This window comes from Anoplophora glabripennis, unplaced genomic scaffold (assembly GCF_000390285.2).
Source record: "Anoplophora glabripennis isolate ALB-LARVAE unplaced genomic scaffold, Agla_2.0 scaffold9, whole genome shotgun sequence".
Classification (NCBI taxonomy): Eukaryota; Metazoa; Arthropoda; class Insecta; order Coleoptera; family Cerambycidae; genus Anoplophora; species Anoplophora glabripennis.
This window is the reverse complement of record NW_019416258.1, coordinates 435,053-456,367: the sequence shown is the minus strand read 5'-3', so window position 1 is coordinate 456,367 and position 21,315 is coordinate 435,053. Positions and strand designations below refer to the sequence as shown.

General features: G+C 30.5%; 2 protein-coding genes, 1 long non-coding RNA gene and 1 other non-coding gene across 11 annotated transcripts in view; 2 read left to right on the top strand and 2 right to left on the bottom strand.

Annotated features, from left to right (window-relative positions):
* The window catches only part of LOC108908926, a 30,925-nt gene extending 27,039 nt beyond the window's left edge, over positions 1 to 3,886 (bottom strand). For 6 of the 8 annotated variants that reach the window (XR_002763340.1, XR_002763347.1, XR_002763346.1 and 3 more), the window contains exons 1-2: positions 3,750 to 3,886; positions 1,701 to 3,229 (exon numbers count right to left, since the gene is read on the bottom strand). This is a non-coding gene — a long non-coding RNA (uncharacterized LOC108908926). The remainder of the gene's footprint in view (positions 1 to 1,700; positions 3,230 to 3,749) is intronic. The other 2 variants (XR_002763342.1, XR_002763343.1) reach the window with 2 other exon arrangements.
* A 2,354-nt stretch (positions 3,887 to 6,240) lies between these two features.
* The window catches only part of LOC108909497 (ubiquinone biosynthesis monooxygenase COQ6, mitochondrial), a 54,630-nt gene continuing 39,555 nt past the window's right edge, over positions 6,241 to 21,315 (bottom strand). Inside the window, exons 9-11 of the mRNA XM_018713863.1 lie at positions 10,506 to 10,621; positions 7,804 to 7,970; positions 6,241 to 6,365 (exon numbers count right to left, since the gene is read on the bottom strand). Of these exons, the coding sequence (XP_018569379.1) occupies positions 6,336 to 6,365; positions 7,804 to 7,970; positions 10,506 to 10,621 (313 nt within the window). The 3' untranslated portion in view covers positions 6,241 to 6,335. The remainder of the gene's footprint in view (positions 6,366 to 7,803; positions 7,971 to 10,505; positions 10,622 to 21,315) is intronic.
* Positions 13,195 to 14,136, top strand: LOC108909508. The gene is made up of 2 exons (XM_018713879.1): positions 13,195 to 13,551; positions 13,603 to 14,136. Exons 1-2 carry the CDS (start codon positions 13,276 to 13,278, stop codon positions 13,984 to 13,986), a joined length of 660 nt encoding a protein of 219 aa, XP_018569395.1. The 5' UTR covers positions 13,195 to 13,275; the 3' UTR covers positions 13,987 to 14,136.
* Trnar-acg lies at positions 17,546 to 17,618 on the top strand. The gene has a single exon. It is a non-coding gene; the product is annotated as a tRNA-Arg (tRNA).

The window sequence follows — 21,315 nt, the reverse complement described above, 5'->3', positions numbered from 1 at the left end:
TTTTCTGTATTTTCTTAAAATTTGTACCAAGAAAAATAATGGCAAAAAGCAAAGGTAAAAAATGATTTTCTTTGGCTATCTCAAAAATTCTCTTAAGTTTAGTTTAATTATTTTAGTGATGAAAGTGGTTATTTTTTAAAAAGGCAGAAGTGCACCAAGGTAATTTGATATAAATATTTATCGGCATCCAAAGAAGCCACCCTTGAAGGATGGTCCATTGGGTTCCAGACACCCAGTACATAACAATTATAATTCACAATTCAATTTAACCTTCTTACAGTTTCAATAATATTAAAATATTGCTTTTAACAATTAAAAAATAACCAGCAAAAAAAATTAAATTGAATTTTATTGTTAACAATTTATTTTTTGTTAAAAAATTATTTAATTTATAGTTTCACGCAAAACTTTAATATACAAGGTGTCCCGAATTATACAGTTTTACATGATAACAGAACTTCAAAATAAGAAAAAGCATTTCCAAGCATGAAGAAAATAGTTCTCGAGACACAGGGTGTTCAATTTCAAATTCCTGGAAGAGGTTTCCTTTAAATATATTCAAAACTCCTAAAAATAACGAGTAAATATTTACACGTGTATTTAACTGTATATTCTATACAATATGACAACCGTGATTCAAAACCATTCAGCAACAATGTTTCACTAATTTAGCATTAGAACTAAATGTAAAACTTTTGAATAAAAAAATGTCGTTACGTTTTTCTTTTTGAGATTACCCATTCTCAAAGAGCATTTTATATACTTGAAAAAATATCCCCAAGATTATTGTTTATCTTTAGGACATATATTGCAAAAAAAACTGCACAAAATCATTTTCAAGAGTTTCAACTTGAATACCCTCTATCTCAAAAACTAGGCATTTCACGAGCATTATTTATGAGAACTTTGAAGAGTTCTGTTACCAGGTTAATCCTTATAATTCAAGACATTCATTATTTTCAATTTCAAATAAAATGATTATAAATTTATTTACCTAATCAGTATTAATTTCAAGTTATACAGGGTGTCCCAGAATATGTGGATAATCTCTCAGATTTTATACAGAGGACACAAAATATCATGACAAGTTCCTATAAAAATTTTCCCTACAGGCCCCTCTAACGGAGATACAAGCCCCTAAAGGACACCCCTTAAAAAACATTTTTTTTAAAATAACCATTAAAATACTGTGTACATACAGTATTTTAAAGTTAATAAAAAAAATACATTTTCAGGGGCGTTCTTGACGGGGGCTCTAGGGGAAATTTTTATAGGAATTCGTCATCTTATTGCAACGTTCCCTCCGAGAGGTTGTCCACATTATTTTGGGACACTCGGTATGTTATTTTAAATCTTTTTAAGTACGATACCATTTTCTGTGTTACAAAAGTGTATTATCCAATTTTATATTTTTCCTTTAATTTTTATGAAGGATTTTTTAGGTTTACCTTTTTTCCTAACAGGTCAACGATTTTTGACTATTTTTGCTACACAAAACCATACTTCAGAAGAAATGGCAACATATTAAATATAATGTCTCAAAAATATTTTATAGGTACCAAGAATATTTTATAAATTTGAAATATTTTTTCAATTTCTAAAATCTGCAACTCTAAAAATTGAGGCAGAGGAACCAATTATTCATTATACGAGAATTAAAATACATACTATTTAAAGAATGCGTAAACATTCATAAATACCTGTAGTGCGTGCTCTTCAACGTGTCGAAGCATCCAATTTCTCATTTTAAAAGATCGTACTCTAAGCTATTAGATATCGAGACGAGGCGATTTGTGAATACACTTCCGATTTGTAAAAAAACTCGTGCATTCATAGGGAAAACAATTTCACAGCAGAATTAACAAAAACAATTGCAATACATCCTAACTTCAGAGTCCACTCATATTCCGGCATGTGGGAAATGATGACTGACCATCTAAACCTGTTGCAACATAATTCAGCTTCAGCAGTACGAGACGACCTGGCCGCTCATGACCAAAGTCCCTCAAGGGCTAGTTTGCAGCTATCCATCGTTAATTGTCGCAAATTCTTATTAAACCTGACAAAAATAACCAGAACATTCGAAATGGCCACAGCAGTGGCTTTAACTGTACACTACTTGCTATACTATACCAACAAGAATTCATGGATCGATCGTTATCGTTTAATATTGCGCTACTGGGAGGGTCGGTTTTGTAAGCATTTCCCTTCACACACAGAACTATGTCGAGCTCCATGGCGTACAAGGAATACAATCAGTCTTCCTTGCATTTTTCTGGAATAGTAGGAATGGCAGAATGCTCATATTTTGTTGGCGAAACTGGTCGGCTAAGCGTTCAGCTCCAGTGCCAACCTAGAGAAAATAGTATTTTTCTAATAGAATGATTTTATAAAAGTAATGTTATTTATTTGAAGCAAACATAAGCTGGGAGTTAAAGTTTCATTATCTTTGCTTCAAGTCCGTTTATAATACATACACAAAACATTTGTTCGATGGAGTTATTTTACCTAAATTTGTATCGTGCACGAAATACAAATTTAAGCTCAACACTGTAAAAAAAAATTGTCAAGAGGCCAGTCTGTTTTTCTAATAAATTTTGAATTTCAAGGTAGTCAAAATATCTAATAAGTGTCGTTTTTGAATGTTAAAAGAAAAACAAACAAATGCATCATGCAGATATTATAAACAATGAAACGAAATACAAATTACTTCAAATCTATTAGTAAATAAACTTGAAATAATGAGTACTCACTTAGAAAAAAAAATTAACAAGTACGATACCAATACAGCACGTTACCGTCTTATCTTTCAGCTTTCTACTTCTGTGTGGTGGTAAATCAGTTTGAATAAAGTGCTCCTCCACATGATATCGTCACATGGAGCAGTTTCGGAGGTGCAGGTATTTGGTTATTACCCAGGCGTGATCAGCGAACATAAGGCAATAAATAGACTCTTGTTCAAAAGAGGCGACAGTGAATTCAGGAACATCTTGCTTAATACATGTAAAGTTAAAAAAGATTAGTAACAGGAACACAAGGACAAAATAAGTATCGAGATTTTAAATGTCTTTTTTGTTTATTAAATCACTAATATCACTTTATTTACAGTTTTGTCAATCAATTTAAAACTAAAATCTAATTTGTACAAAAATAAAAAATAGGTAATGATACATTACAAACCAAATTGGTGATTCCCCTCCTTGGCTCTATGTAGATTTTCCAAAGGTGACTGTAATAAAAAAATCTACATAATATCACAGAATACAATTCACGATAGCCTTGAAAGAATTATACAATAATAATTCATGAGTATAAAATCAACTGTCAGTAGGAACTCTAACTTCTTTTAATTGCAACATAAAATTATCTAAACTATTATTTAATTCTTCACAGACTTTGGTGTCCCAATTTATTGAAGTATTTTTATCACAGTAGTCATTTTGAATCGCCCATGTGTACTTTAAATGCTGCCATCTTAGTCTCCTTTCTTGTTGTTTTAGACGTAATTCAGTTTCAGCCCTGGACAAGGCTTTATTCAAAACGGCCTCCATGAAGAGATTGTTTCGTTTTTTAGATTTAAAATTTAATTTCTTGACTTTAATAAGTGATATCCAGTCAGCTAATTCTGACGTTTTTAATGATTTGGACGTAGAATTTGGTTTAGCGACTACGCCCATATTGCAACAGAAACAAAATCTCTTCAAATCGATAACTTGGCAAACAAAGTGTTACTGTATTTAAAAACACACCTGGATAATACAAAAGCAGTGCAGGATTGCAGAAAACACTATATATTCTTCCTGGGTCCGTAGTAGAAGGCTTCTTCCAGGAAGTTGGTTTGTCGATAACACCACAGCACCTCAGCACTACTAACGCAAATCTCTAAAATAAATGACGCCACAAGCGGGGTGTGGTACGCTTTTATATTCACAGGGTCTGTTAATGTTGTAATCCTACGCGGAGGAAGAAAAGTAGTTCCAACTTTCTCATCGTGGAATTCTCTGCCGAGACACTTTTTGAGAAAAACTTTGATGGCATTGATGACAGATTTTTCAATATTATAATTAAAAGAAAAAAGTATCCTAGCAACTATCAAATGTTTCAATATTAGTGGAAATATTCCGCGGAGCAACGGATATTGAGCTCAATGCGTCATTTGTAAACTACGTCGTTTCCAACAGTTGCAAGTATTTTCCACCAATGTCTCGGTTTCGAGATTATAATTTGCCTAACATTTTATTTTGTTTGACTGCTTACCATTTTATGGAAAAGAGGGATACTACGATTCAATTTTATTTATTAAAAAATGATTTTGGCAAAACAAATTGACCAAGGAAATTTACATAGTACTTAGTAAATTATTTATTTATTTACTTACCGTAAAATAATTATGTGTGTAAACACTCATTTTTTAAAGGATAAGCTGGAGTTTAGTAAATTAGAAATAAAAAGACATCTAAAAAAGTACATAATAGTAGATATAAGCCCGTAACTTCTTTATTTTTTGGTCGATTTCAAACATTTTTATTTTGGAATGTGGGCTAAAAAAAACTCTATCTAATCGTGATATTGCTGTTTTTATTAATGCAATTCACGGCCAACAAGGAAGTGTTTTCTTGACATCAAAACAGCTGAATGGTATTAGCGATATTTTTCCAAAAAACAGATTATGATGTCGCGAAATGTAATACAAGCCTGTAACTTCTTTATTTTGGTCGATTTCAAAAATTTTTTTTACGGTATGTAGGGTAAAAAAAACTATATAACTGTTATAATGCTGTTTTTTATTAATACAATATACGGCCAACTAGTACTCGTCTGAAGATGTATCGAATTTGATGAAACTTGGTGATTAGACATTTTAAGGAATGCTGAATGAGAATACGTAATCGTAATTGAAAAAAATCGCTAATATCAATTAGCTTTTTTGACATAAAAAAAACTCGTCTTAGTTGGCCGTGAATTGCATTAATACAAACAGCAGCATTACAGTTAGATAGAGTTTTTTTATCCTACATTAAAAAAATAAATAAATCGGTTAAAAAATAAAGAAGCTACGGGCTTGTATCACATTTAAGCGCGACACCCTTTATAAATATATTATAAACAAAAAATGAGACAGAAAATATACAGAAGTAACATATATCAAATTAACATTAAAACAAAACACATAATAATTCTTACATCATGAATATGAGGATGGAAAATATGAAAAAGATAAAGTAATTCAATGTTTGGGATGTAAGGAATACATTTTATTTTTAATGAGAACGCTTTAGCATATCCAGACATATACATATGCACAAATAAGTAAACAAAATCTGTAGATATGCTTTATGTAAATATATTGATATATTTAGATAAAAATCTAGATAGTGTGCCCAATCAAAACATCGCTTAAACCGATGATTGAGATAACAAATTCTTGTTACCTATATTAGTATCTATTAGTACAAACAAAAACTTTAGTAGTAACAGTAATAGTAGCTTCGGTAGTATTGCATTGTTTTCTTTTTGCAATGAGTAGTGTATTTGTCAATTATCTACCTACATTTTTGTAAACTTAATGCAAATGAGTTTATTTTTATATTTTATATTGGTCCTACCTGTCATTGTTATATTAAAATAAATAAAACAAATCCAAAATGAAAAAGCATTTTTTTTATTATTAGGAAAGGATTTGTTACTTTATTTCTCTTTAAATGTATCGAGTTAATTCAAATATACAAATTTTTGCTAGAATTCTTATTGAATGGGAAATATATTTGCAATAAAAATATGAAAAACCTCCCATATTGAAATCATCAGGTAATGTTTTGCGAAGAACACAATAGACAATGATGAACCTGTTTCTACAATTTACACGGATTGCTTTTTAGGTAAATATCAAATTATGTTATTCGGGGATGTTTAAATACAATTATTGTGATATTTATTTACCATATTTTCACTGTCCATTTGTTCTAAAATGAGAAAATTCACAGCATTTGTATCAATTCAATTATTTTTATTTACTTATGTTCACCAACATATCAATTACATTTCTGTATTTATAAATACACCGCTGGTGGAATACGTATCTGACTTTCTGACGACATCTGGGTTTGGAGTCTAGAGAATTCCCAATGTATAGATGATACTTGGAAATATTGACTAAATGTTGGTGGGTATACATACAAAAAGGTTTTTATCATTAGTGTGTGATACGAAAAGGGTTAAAATGAAACAAAAACACCTATGTACACTGAATAATAGGTAGATTTTTTTATTCATAGCTACATTAACAAAGTATAAGAAATAAGTACAGTTTCAATATTAATAATATTATTACTTTTTCAAGTTGAAGCCTGGTTTATAATAGCCCTCTGTAATAGAAAATAAATATATTATTTTCCCTTAAAAAAAACACTTATTCCACTTTAATTGGTTGCAAAAAGTGGAAAATATTTAGGATAGGAATGACATGAGTACCTACAATAAAATAAATATTGTAGTAGCTGTCCATACTTTAAAATTTATATTTGTTATACATATAAGATAGGTACATAAATACATCTCAAGTTTTTATATTTGATATTCTAGAATTTCTAGATAAACAAGGCGTCAATAAAACTGCATTTGCGCCTTTGAGGCTAGGGTGTGCCACATTGGTAAAAGTCTATTTAATATAGAATAATTTTTAGGAATAACTTTATAAACAATTTTGTGTTCAACAGCTTTTTGAATAAATATTCTTTTTTGTAACGTATGTATGTATTTTTATGATGAAATATTTGAGAAATATTTCCTATCTTATCATTTCTATGATTTCTCTAGCGAGAATTTACGGTATTTATTAGCAAATAAATTTAACTTAAACATAATTTAATAAAGAAACATATGTATATGTACATACGTGTAGTACAAGATAAATATTTGTGTACAATCACATTACCATTAACTTTTACAATTTCTAGAAACAATGAATTGAAAGTAATAAACACTGGATTATCGACCTCCAATATCATTTACAAAACATTCTTTAAGGATTATAATTACAAAACAACTATTTTAATTTTGTTGAAATTACTGTGATCAAATATAATGTACATATACTAAACTAGATAAGGATTCATGACATTATGATGATAATTAGTAGGTACTGTAATCAAAGTAGTCTCATTAGATTCTTAGAATTTTTTGAGTGGTATTTACATTGAACGTTGTAAGGTCAGGTAACAATGGTTTGCACTTTAGTGCAAACCATTGTTATGCTAGTGTCCAAATTTTATTTATTTTATAGAATAGTTGCCATTGTTAAAAATTCTTGCCTATATTCAAATGAACAAAAATGTAGTTTTAAGTGAACAAACATATAATATTCGATTTTATTTTTAGAATTTAGCAATACCAGTTAAATAATTATTTGAATTAACGTGAAACTGAATAAAACATGTTTTCTGTATCTGTTTCGTTTAATATATCAAATATCGAAAAATCTTCATTAGCAAAAGTTGTTTCGAATTCTTTGTGCTCATGTATTTTGAAACAATTGGCCTACTGTAATTTTTTTAAGTTTCTGCATCATAAAGCGGTCCTTTTTGTGTAAAATATCGGAAAAAATATGAAAAGCTGTTTAGAATAAAATTTTTGTTTCGATTTTGCAGTAATTGATTTGTCACGTAAAAAATACTTTGCCTCTCCTCAACTCTTTACATAAAATATTTTCATGAGAATCCATCAAGGAAAACATGGAAGTTATTCCCAGCTGTCTGAATCATATGGACTGCTAGACATGCTACGTATATAAAAATTGTTGTTTACCTTGACAGGAGAAAGGGCATGGGTAGCTTGCAATCCCAGACTTCTCAGAAGCACCAGGGGTGTAAAGTCGGAATTGTACAGCCTGTGGAGTCCTTCAACTGCCAGCATGGTCGGTATATTGTGCCTTTGCCTCTCCGTTTCGTATTCTTTCAGGTAGCTAAGATTATCTGAAGGACGAAGAGAGAATTCTTTGTTAGTACAGATGGTTTTCAATGAGGCAAACCCCTTAGGGTTCAAGCAATGTATTATTCATAATAATAAAAGCTTCTATACTTCAAGAGTATTCTTGAAGAGACAATTACTGATTATTAATTTTTTTATACCGATAGGAACTACCACATGGTTCTAATAGTGCTTTCAAAAAGAGGTAACGTAGAAAATTATTTTTGTTTTCTAGAAAAAACTAAAATATATAATACTTAGCTCTTTTGGTATTTATGTATTGCTTTCAAACTTTGTCGATAAATTATACCAATTAATGCAAGAAAAGGACATATTCAGAGAGAGTATGCATTATTTCATTAGCCTCAAAGGTATTAAATAATGGCATTAATGATTTTACTGGACTTTTTTTTTCATCTCTCAGATATTTCCTATTCGTTTCAGTTTGAAATCGTGTATATTTAATATTTCGTTGCAACTGGAATGTAACAATAAAACTACCCCTAATTAATAATGCATACAAGAAGTTATGTTTACTGATGTAAATATTAATAATAATGTATATTTTATGTGATTATTTTAGAAACATTTTTATAGTCCAGGGAACGAAGTGGAAAATAGGGTGAAACCTCCGAATATTTTCGGATAGATTTGATTTTTTATGAAAATTTGGAATTAAGCTTATTTCACCCTGTAGATGAAAAGTTATGTATGCTTGATATGCGCTTCTTATTTTTAGTGGTTTATAGCGCATATATTATAGATAGAAATCTTTTCAATAGTTTATGGTATTATAAATAATTTATTACAATATTTCAACCTTTAAAAAAACTACCCCTAATAATGAAATATTAATAAAATAGTTTTTAACAGTTTGAAATGATTTGATAGTACAAACACGATAAATTCAATTCTTTTACCTGTTTATAATACCATTTATAATTTATCGCATTGTTTTGACACTTAAAAACCACCCCAATGATAAAATAATAATCCAATAAACAATGTAAAATAAAAATTATTTTCGTAATAACTTTCTTTCTCGCGATTTACTTTAATTTATGCAAAATAATTATTTCTCAATATTTTTTTCATGCAGTCATAATTTCAACTTTTCCTGTATCTATGAATGCTCCAAAGTTGTGGATAACCAAAATATTGATATGCTCCGAAAATTGAAGCGATAAGGTACCGTTGGTTTTTTAACGATAACTTCCTTAATATTAAAGCTATTAAGACGATCCACAAACGATTTTACGGAAAATTTCGATAGCTAAAAGTACTGTAAAATTGAATATTCTTTAACGCGTTATTTTTGAGATTTCAGAGATTAAAGGGGTTGAAAAACATGACATTTGCCTTCACCTGGAAATATCTAGCAGCATCATCGGTGTTAATTTTTATCTTACACAAATAAAAAAAAACAAAATATTATGTGAAGAAAAATCTAAACTTTTGAACTCTTGAATATTTTTCGTATCTTTTTTATTTTTATAGTTATTTTCAAGAATATGTAATTTTTTTGGAATTAAAAAAATTGTTTTTCAATGAAAACGTAATAGGTATTTTCAAAAATATGCATTCTAAGCCGCTTAAACTTGTAGGTATTATATGTATATTGTTAGCACATAAAAAAATGAAATTGTAAGATTACTTTTAATTTTAAATTTCGTGAAAAATTCATCAGTTTTTGTACTGATTTTTTTTCCCGAAAAAGCGAATGAACAATTTATTTTGATCATAACTCTGTTAATTTTTTATGCTAATGACTTACAGTCAAGTTAAAAGATTTTTTTAAGTACTTTAAAAAATGATCTGTGCATTTATCTTGACAAATCCAATTTGCCAATTTAGTTTCTGGCGGAGTATGAAATTATCTTCAACCAACCGTATCTCAGCACCTATTACACCTAAATAAATAAAAAAAAATAATTTTTTTCTCTTTCTATAAGCTTCATTTTTTTTGAGGTGTTTTTTTCACAGAATGTCTATTTTCCGAGTTATTCGAGAAAAACTATCGAAAAGCGTCTTTTTTAAATAAAAAATGTACATTTTCAATCACCAATGACTCAGAAAATATTGACTTATCGAAGAATGTTCATAAGTTACTTTTTGCTTAAAATTGATTGCTTTATCGATTCCCTTTATTTTCAATATTTTATTTTTCACCTCCTAGAAGGGGTGGCTTCCACTCCCTGGTTAAAAGCGCTCAGCAGCACTATATAACTTTTGTTTCTTGAGCTATTTTCTACTTACAGTCCAAGTTTTACGTCAATCGGTTCTATTCGAAAGAATTCGTAGGGGAAACCCTTAGTTCCCTGGACTATAATAATGACAGCCACGGAAGCCTACAAACAAAATTTTTGATGACTTCAATATGTTTCCTCATATAATTTATATTTTAGCGCCAGTTAAAGCAATTAAATATGCAATACTACGAAATATTATTTACTTATTTTACTATTAGGTACCTAACTCCTACTAAATAACAGCACATTAAAATAAAAAACGTATTTTAAAACCAAGTCTAATCCACTTACTTAGTCTACTGCCAGAATACACAGCATTTCCTAGAACTTCGTTTAAACAGGTAATATCTCCGAATCCCAAATTAACCCCTTGTCCAGCCAGAGGATGTATTCTGTGTGCAGCATCTCTGCAATAATTATTATTTAATTTGCCATAACCCTTATTTATATTATATTTACTATTTAGGTCATTTAGAAACATAAAACTTTATGATTGTAGGTACCTCACAAATGACTAAATCAAAATGATATTATTTTTTAAATATGTACCCCAATATTTTATGTCTTTTGATGCAATTTTAAGTTTCAATGATGCGAAAACAGAACTTATGCAATAGAAATGCTTATGAAGAATCCGCAGATTATTTATTAGATTAATTTGTTTTCAATTAATCTATTATTATTTTTTTTAAATATTACAGATCATTTCGTTTTGGAGCTCATAGAGTCGATAAATCATTGACGCAAAAAGGTAAAGTGACCATATCAAAATTTCAAACACAATCTTAAATTCGCAAATCACAGAAGTTATAAATAATAAAATAAATGCATGCATCTTTATGTGAAAAATTCTGTTTTAATGTATTTAAAGATAGGTAATAGGTAGTGGCGAAAATTTAAAATTTGGGCTACCAACAAAATTCAATTAGAGGCCCTTTCACTGCATTTTACTGTAGTAAGGAGCATAGTCCCACAAAAATGCGAAATTTTCACGCCCGATTTTTTCTAATTATGTATGAATTTCGCATTCCTAACATTGTAATTAATTTTTTTTGGAATTTTATTTAAAATTGCATTTCTAATAAAATTGACTTTTTGGCAAGGACAGCTCTACAGTTATTTTATTTGTTTAACTAAGCAGTAAAGTAAAGATTTAATCTACTTTACTGCCCAGTTAAACATAATTTTTTAGCCGATCAATTTTAATTTAGGTACACAGTAATCGCCATATTGTTCCTATTTAAATCCATGAAAATACGTATTTATGATTTGGGACGGAAGAATTCACATTAACTCCGCCAGAAATGATTGAATCAGCAAAGCAGATACAGCGTAATTTATTACCAGAAACATGGAAGGAGATATATCAGGAAACATAAAAAATTTAATCATTACCTGGCTGAGAATAAGATATTTCTTTACTATTGGTAGGTATATTTTTCTGATTTATGCAAAAGTATGAAGTTTTCATTATAGTCAATATGATGATCAGAATTACTTTGAATCTATCTAAAATTAAAAGCATTCTTTAAACTGTAACTGGAAGGATATCGTGCGTAATGATTCGCATTTAGGTACAAAGGTAATTATAAACAAAATATTTGTTTTTTGTAAACGAAGAATACTGACTATTATCATTTTAGATGGCAATGATTTTTGCACATCTGAACTATGAACTTATCCGTTGTGGAATACATTTCCTATTTACATATATGCTAACGAAAACTCTCGTTGTATATCAGAAGGAGAGGCAGTTTTTAACGCTCATCATGTGGTATTATATGGGAAAATTGGGCAAAGTTAATTTAAATTTAGAAATTTATATTGTGTCTGCAAACTAGTGCCTTTACTTACTAACAACCCTCATGAAATTCAGGGAGTATTATCTATCGGCAATAATATTTTGAAAATTTCTTCAATGGTTTGATGAAAACTTAATTCTGTATTTTTCTTGGATCATGAAGAGCAACATTGAACTGAACAATAATAGTTTGACAGTTTCTTCTTTGTATCCATAATTGCTGAAGTTTTCCTCACACTATTTTCTTAAAATAACAGTGTTCAAAAAACGAACACTAGACACAGTTTTAAATAAAATACAAAACGAAATGTCACACAGAAGAAATGTTTACCTTGTTTCGCTAGTATCACTTGTCACCGCCAGAGGGCGAGCTCTTAGCTGCATTCGCGAACCCCTGGCGCCCCCCTGTGAGCTACACCAAAATTAGTCTGAAATTACTGTTTATTATATCCAGAATCGTAAAAGTGACAATTTTTAAGTTGATAATGCGAAAATTTTTAAAAAATATTAAGAAATTTCAAAATAATTTAATTTTGAACCCCCTGTATCTCTTAAATCGTCAATATTATTTAAGGTATATTTGGCCCAATCGTTAGATTGTAGTCTCTAGTATTTCCAGATCCGAATTTTGCTATTCATAATGACTCACCCCGTATAAATACAGTTCTCTACATTTTAGAGTCTAAAACTAAACACTTTCCGTCAGCATTTGAGGCCAGCGAAATTTTTTATGTTCAAATTCACAACCCTCAACCCTTCACACTCCTTTATCCTGAAAAGTTTTGTTTTTGTATCATACACCTATTAGAAGTATTAAATTATTAATGTGGAGTGGAGTTAGGAGACTACGGCCCCCCTAGTAGCCTGGGTCCCCCCCGCACTGCCTCCTCTTATTGCATGACAGTTCCGCCACTGTCTGTGTGTAGTAATACTTTAATTTCCACCACTCGATCATCTAACACTTTACACGTGCGCTGTATCTCACGTTTGCGCATTGGAAACACAAAATGAAAATTGTTGAGCTGTACAATAACGAAATCTTGCTCCAATAGGCAGGCTCGCCTATTTTTGTATTTAATTGCATTCACTTGAATATGCAATAATAGCGTGGCGTATAAAAACAATGATGCAACAAAAATTAGTCATATCAAATTTAAGACAATAGTTTGAAATAAACAGTTGGAAATTTCCAATTGATGCGAGGCTACGAAACGCACCTGCGCTCGAGGCTAGGGTTCCTGACGTTTGTTACTAGACGGAATGTTTTGTTGGTTAGCGCGTCAACTGTCGACATCGACATTTATTATAGTCTACGCCGCAGTTGGTTGGTTTATCGAAGCAACAAGCGATATGCCGGCAAGAAAGTGGTGTTTTATACCAAAATGTACTAATACGTCTGTTAAAACCCCTTCGAAAATTTTTGTGACCGTCCCGGTAGCCCCGAAAAGACGAGAAAACTGGTTTGCAGCGGCTAGGAGAAATGTCACAGAAGTATCTCCAACATCGGCTGTGTACTGCTGTGAGGATCATTTTGATGTAAGTTTTATTTCATAAAAAACATAAATAATATAATACATTTGAATTTAGCTAGAAAAAGATATGGAAAATTATATGGAGTATAAATGGAGCAATGTCAAAGCCCGTATGAAACGGGATATTGTGCCGCATAAATTTGTTTGCGAACCTGATGGGAATTTGTTAGGCAAAACGAGACAGCGGATTTTGGAACAAGTACAAGAAGATGCGACAGAATCTTGCCCCTCATTTACTGTTCCCGAAACTTGTGAAAAAGGATGCCAAACAGGACCTATACGTTTTAGTAGTAAATATGTGCAAACAGTCCCAAAATTAGAAAAAAGGAACGCTGCAATATCACCTATAAAATTTCAAACGGCTAAAGAGCAGTCGTCAAAGCCCACCAGAACAAGATTACGACTTAAAAGTGAACATTCAGATTTTAGTAGCGCCTAAACGGACATTTATTTAGGGGCCGTAATTAAAAGTATATACAGGGTGTCCGACAGAGTTAAAATATCGCTGTACCACAGATTTGTCTTGGAACCAGTTTAGAGACTTTATGTTTTATAAACATGTTTCTTATTTTTATGTATACATATAATGGATTCCTCAAAATATAAAGAAATTCTTGAAAATCCTGTATTTTTTATTACACCTGTTTTACTCATAATCCATAGTCCATACAGAAACTCATTGGTAAATATGAAATATCAAACAAACATAACTGAAAGTAGGAATAACACATTATTGTCTAGTTGTTACGATCTCAATTGGAACCGCATAAAAAAACATTTTACTCATAAATTCTACGGAATCTATAAACGTCCAGAAAACTTTAGCCCTGTCTCGTCTGGATATACTATATTCCGAACTATATTACCATATGTATAATTACCATACGATTGTCAAGCTTTTTATGTTTAAAATCGCACTGTAATAAAGCATGTCGTAAAATATCTAAAGAAAGATTTATAATTATAATCAGGATAATCGCTTAATTTATCTCGAGTCATGTTTAAAGTAGGAACTTTATTTTCTTTATACATATTATAAATTGTGCGCCGCATTACATCTGGTAAAATTGTCAATTTCCTTTAATTTTGTATTTTTCCGTTTCCTATTTGTACCGTGATCAATCCTTCTTTAATTACGCGATAAATTGTCGTTTTTGATATCTTAGTTAATTCGTTAATACGTTTCCTAACTTTTTTAAACTTTTTTATTACATTGTTCACTATTTTCAATTCTCAAACATTCATATATATTTAATATAATACGTTGACTTTTTACGTGTAAATCTTTGTTTTAAACTCTGAGTTCGTTTCGATACTTTCGACAAAAACTGGTTCCACTATTTGGAGATTTTCCCGAGTTATTTCGTTATCCTCCGCTTCAAAAAGTCTCCAGAGAGCCACGCTAAATTACTGGATAATTACATATAACATTAATTTTAATAACTATTACCCTTTACTGGTTACAATATAAACAAATAATAATATCAACTAATAAATAATAAACGTATTGTACCAACAACATACCCCGCCAAGCAATGCTCTGCAGTCTGCACTGCACTGGCAAAGCTAAGTGAACCCGTGTATCATACAAAAAAATTATTTACGACATAGTGGACCAATACAGGTTTGCTTTGATGACCAGCGCGCCGCCGTCAATTCTACATCAGGCGGACTAGTTTATCAATACCGGACTCGCTGAATTGCTATTCGAGTATAAATTACGAGACACATCATAGTCATAGGAAGAAATTTCAGGAGAAGTGCTTACGGTCCTGTGCTTTTAGATTTACAGGTTCCAATTGACAACGTAACAACTATAACTTAGAATTGTAAATCTAAAAGATCGGTAACATTTTCACTAACGTTGACTTACCCAAAATATACATATATCTATTTATATATTGACCTCGAACTTTTTTTAATTACAATTTAAGCATGCGTGTTTCTTATATGACGAAATCAGAGATAACTTTAATTGGAATCATTTTTACGATAAAGAAAAATCTAACCTGGTAAGTNAGTATAAATTACGAGACAGATCATGGTCAAAGCATAGGAAGAAATTTCAGGAGAAGTGCATACGGTCCTGTGCTTTAAGATTTACAGGTTCCAACTGACAACGTAACAACTATAACTTAGAATTGTAAATCTAAAAGATCGGTAACATTTTCACTAACGTTGACTTACCCAAAATATACATATATCTATTTATATATTGTCTTCGAACTTTTTTTAATTACAATTTAAGCATGCGTGTTTCTTATATGACGAAATCAGAGATAACTTTAATTGGAATCATTTTTACGATACAGAAAAATCTAACTTGGTAAGTTAACTAAATCATCTTATTTTCGACGCAGGAATCTGTGGAAGAGCGATGCCCTAACCTGTTTGTACATTCCATGTACATTTCTTTTTCTATACTGTTATTTTTCTATTCCAAATTTCAGTACCTATGAGATACATAGATACATTGTATTTATTCTTTTCATGCAAATAGTGAAAATGATTTTGACATTTCGTATGCAGTACACAATATATTCATTTAAATTGCAATCTTAATTAGTGTGACTTATTTCGTGGTTATAATTATAATTTAATTAGAATTGTTTCTATAAAAAGCAACAAATTTACAAATTTTATTCCATGTAGGTACCTCTGAAGTACTAAACCACGACACATTAATAATAATTGTGGTAAACACATTCTACACATGCAATATTTACATATTCTTAATTAGGTACGTATCGTTTAACTGAAACAGCTATATTTGTTTACATTTTAATGTCACGTTATGGAAAAGCACATAAAAAATAGTGTTAATTTTCACCGTAAAATATTAGTAACGACACACGTTATTGTGTCTTATTTAGATATCAAAGTTGATACATACTTTCGTGTTTCTTAAAATAAATATGTTGTAAATAAAACTATATACCACATATTTCATTAAAGGAAGAATCTAAGTATCTGAAATTATTAATAGGGAGAAAAGTTGGGAAGTTGGCGCAGCCTTCTTTTCCAATAGAAAATCAGTAATTTAAAGTGTAAATCTTATGCTTCAAATATTCTTTTCTTAAGTGTGAATGTGTTGTTTGGAACATTTAAAAAAATTAATGAAAAATAACTAGACAACCCTGTAAATGCATGGTTGGAAAATCAATAGAAAGATGTTGCAGAAAATTTTCATCTAAAAGTGCTCTTTCCCTTTTTGAAAATGTATTACTTTTATTTGATTGACAATAATTTATCCCTCACTGTTAAGCATACCTTCTTTGCAAATGGAAATTTAAGATTTTTTTATCATTCTCTACATGGTTCTAATCAAGTTTTTTCTAATTATCGTGGTTTTGTACCACTGAATGAAGGTTTGGGTTGGGATAAAGATTTAGGAAAGATCAGGGACAACCAAGATATTTTATTTTTTTTAATTTAAATTAGTGCAATGGTGAATAAGGGAAAAGATTTTCGACTGTCTTTCTAAACGCACCTTTTTCACTAGTCCCAATTTTACTTTTAATTAGACACAACCAATCAAAAGACTTTTCATTTTTACTCAAATATATTGATGGTATCGTTAACATCACAGAATAACACCCCTTTACAATTAGCTTGACACCACTGCTTTGTTTTTGCCTTTGATTGGAAAGTGATGTAATTTTCCTATTACTTTTAAGCTTTAGAATCTGTATTTTAAAGGTTGTAGTGATAAAAAATAGAAAAAACAAGTACATACTGTTAAATTACGGAAAAATTTAAAAATGTCTCAAGTGATTAAAATTGTTCTTAAAGCAAATAATTTATTATGTTAAAAACTTTCCCCCACGCACAAAGTAACTTTTGTAGGGTCACCTTTTTATCAAAAACTGTTGTAAAACATTTACTGTAAATAAATATTATTATTATTTAAGTACATATTAAGGACTGTAATGGTATTTAGAATTTCTAGTCACTCATGCCCGTATGTTCCTGTGGGAATGGCACCTTCTTGCATGGAAGGTCCTGTGGCGCAACGGATAACGCGTCTGACTACGGATCAGAAGATTCCAGGTTCGAATCCTGGCAGGATCGACAAAACTTTTTATATTTTATTTTACTTTGGTTTAAATTGGGCTTGTCCTATTATTTTTCACGAGCAATTTTACATAATCAATATGTCGTGTGAAAATAGTAATGACAAATAAAAGAATTTTCGTCAATAGATGAACTAAAAACAATTAATGTCAAAATTTCAAAATTAAAAAAGAAAATTTCGTTATATAAATTTTATTTGTTAACTGACATGCAGTTTATACAAAGGGGTGAGACAAATTTAACGTTAAAAGTGAGCGTACGCGATAGTATTTTTGAAAATATAAATAGGATTTTTCGTATCAACATTTTTGCAAAAATGTCATTTCGAAATTTAGGGTGACAATTCAGAAAAATATTTAAAATTTTTCCAACAACTTCAAATTTGCAAATAATTGCATTGTTTTCTTCTTTCTTTAAAAAAGTAGTTCAAACAAGAAATTGGTATGATGGGAAAACTGCTTTGTTTGGTCAATTAAGGACTTGATATTAACTCAGCTTGTCCATTTAAGATATATCCCAAACTTAATTTTATTAACTTGGTTAGTTTGGAAAATATAAAAATACTAGCTCTTTTTTAAAACTTTATCGCTTAGTATTTCCAAGAGGAAGCATTTTTGGAAAAATGTATTTATTTTCAAAAGTGCCATCGTATACTCCTTGTTTTGACATTAAATTTGACTCACCCTGTAGTTTTTCCAGCGTCAAACTTGACTTTATTGGACGCTAGCTCTATTACGAACTACTGACGATAAAGTCTCTTTATAGATGTTTTCATTTGTATGTCACTAGGTAATTTAGTTTGAGATATCAAAGCAACATTTTGCGTCAAATTGACAACTGCTGTTACATTACATGTCAAAATTTATGACTGTAAACTGGTGCCGTATAAAATTTCGTATCTCACAGGAGTAATTAATAACCGCTTGTGACAAGTGGTCATTCTTCACTTCCATACCAGGAAGGGCAGAAAAATTTAAATGCAAAGTACTGAAAAAAAAAATATAATTGGGCAGTTTTATTTTAAGTACTATTTAAATATAGGGAAAATGTGTTCAACATTATTTTTTATAGTGCAACTTTTCAATTACTTTTCCATTAAAGTTTGGTATTTCTTGCACCATTGATTTTTCAATAGACAGCATTATTCCTGTTAGTCTGTATTTACAATCAATTTAAACTTTTACAATCTTTTAAAAAACACAGAAGAAGCAATACGTAAGTAACAAAATTTTAAATTATTATTATTACGGTCGGACTAAACAGTGCCCAAATTGCACCACTTCCACTCCGTCTTTCATTGCTGCGCGATGGTAACCATGACCACCGTTGTAAACACTTTACAGATGTTGGAGCGAGCTGTGCGGAGCCCACGTATTCAGCGTTTTTCAAACGAATTTTGCAAATCGAGTTAAATTGTCTGCACATTACAAATTTAACATTAACTTTTTAATGTGTTTCAGTGTTTTAATCTATTTAATTATCCAGAAAATATTGTGAACTAAATTTTTTTACTATGAAAAATTTTAGGAGGGGGGCTCCCTAGAGCCCCGAACTAGCCGCCACTGTTTGTGACTTTTGTTGTGTAAAAACTATCGATTGTAAATAAGAGTATACTAGGAATTGCCAATTTGACACAGAACGTCCATTCAATGTCTCAAATTAAGCAAATTGTTACCATCATAGGTAAATAAATCAGTTTATCGGTGGAGGATAAAGTTGCACTTAATGCCTAGAATATCTGGTTGTGGATAAAATAAGTTTTAATTAAACATATTTCACGTACAGGAGGTAAGAAACAAAATTTTTCTTCAGGATTATAGTGCTTTTTAATTCCTAGGAGGCTAGTAAATGTTTTTTAAGTCTGTATCAGACAATGCAATTTTGTTGCAGGGATTTGGTTGCCGCTGTAGAATCCATGAAATTTTTCTTATCAGACTATGCAATTCTGACCCGGCAACTGAATTGCATAGCTATACAGCAATTTACTTTTAAATTTTCATCCATTGCAATGTTTTGCTTGAATAAAAAATAATTGTTTACAAAATACATACAATAAAAAATTTTACATGTTAAACAATGCACAGTTGGTAACACTACTGCAAACTAAACAAATTGCAGCAATTCTGTCCCATTGTGTGATAATAAGCATGCATATAAATCCTCGCAATTTTGTCGCTGCAAATAAATTGCATTGTCTGATACAGGCTTTATCAGACTATGCAATTATGTCCCGGCAACTGAATTGCATGAATTAGAACATGTTCTATTCCGTGCAACAAAATTGCAGGGATTCTAGTAACTTTTATGAAGAATTGTTTATTATTAACCTAACCATTGTTGACTGTTGGTCATGGCTGTTGTTAGTAACACCGTTGAAGCCACTATTAAAGCTATACAGCAATTTACTTTTAAAATTTCATCCATTGCAATGTTTTGCTTGAACAAAAAATTATTGTTTACAAGATACATACAAGAGATTTTACATGTTAAACAATGCCCAGTTGGTAACACTACTGCAAGCTAAACCAATTGCAGTAATTCTGTCCCATTGTGTGATAATAAGCATGCAGTTTTATCCCCGCAATTTTGTCGCTGCAACTAAATTGCATTGTCTGATACAGGCTTTAGTTAGTTATTCTTATAACGTCATCAAAGAAGGGTCTGACTGAAATCCCTATCGACTAAAATCCCTTCCCTTTCGAGGCCTCCAACGTGCCTATGACCTTCAAAAGATAAGATAAATTGGATTTGTTTTCTCAATAGTAAAAATACTTTCACATTTCTAGCGTTAAACGAAATTTATTTCCTACATGTTTAGCCTTCGCCGACAAGAATTTAATAAATTTACTACCTAATTACACAGGAAGTTAGTAAATATTTTGCAGGCTTACGATTTAAAAAAAATATTTATCCTAAAGCCATGTTCTTAGAATAGAAATATATTTACAATTTTGTTTTTTAATCGACCATTTTGGACGTATACACTTAGATAAATAACCGTTCTTATAGAATCATGTACTTACATTACATACATAAATTCAATGTCTGATATTTTAATGCATATTTTAAAACAATATTTATGTTCTTAATTTACATTACAGCCAAATGGAAACAGCAAATAGGAAACTGCAAGCGGATATCTTTGTGGTATGATAATATAAATATTTGACCTTAAAGTTCCATGTTGGTAAGTTACTGCCCCAAGAGCCGCACTATGTACCATTTTTTGTTTGTTTGTACAAAAATCAAATATCTTGACTCAGAGAGTAGATAAAAATATGAGCCTGGTTGCAAATGAAAGCTGAATGGATGTAAAGTATGGAAAAAATATGACTGAGACGATTTTTTTTCTATATGACCTTCGAATGTCTAGGCAAAGTCTATGCAACCCAAAAATTTTATGGATTTTTCTAATTATATCGGCCCTAATTCTCTTAAAATTTATTCCAATGCACACGACTTTGCACAATTTGGCACGGCAATTCCAAATCTGGCGTCAAAAATTTTCAATCATTTTTCTAACGCTAGCAAAGTCTCTCCAAAGTCGGTATTATTTTCAAGCTTTTTGACACTGTTAAGCAAGAAAATTATTCACAAATTAAAGATTAATTATCAACCTGGGTTTCTGTTTTTTATTTTACAAATAAATGTCAAATAAACACACTGTAGAAGGTAAGCAGTGACTTATAGATAA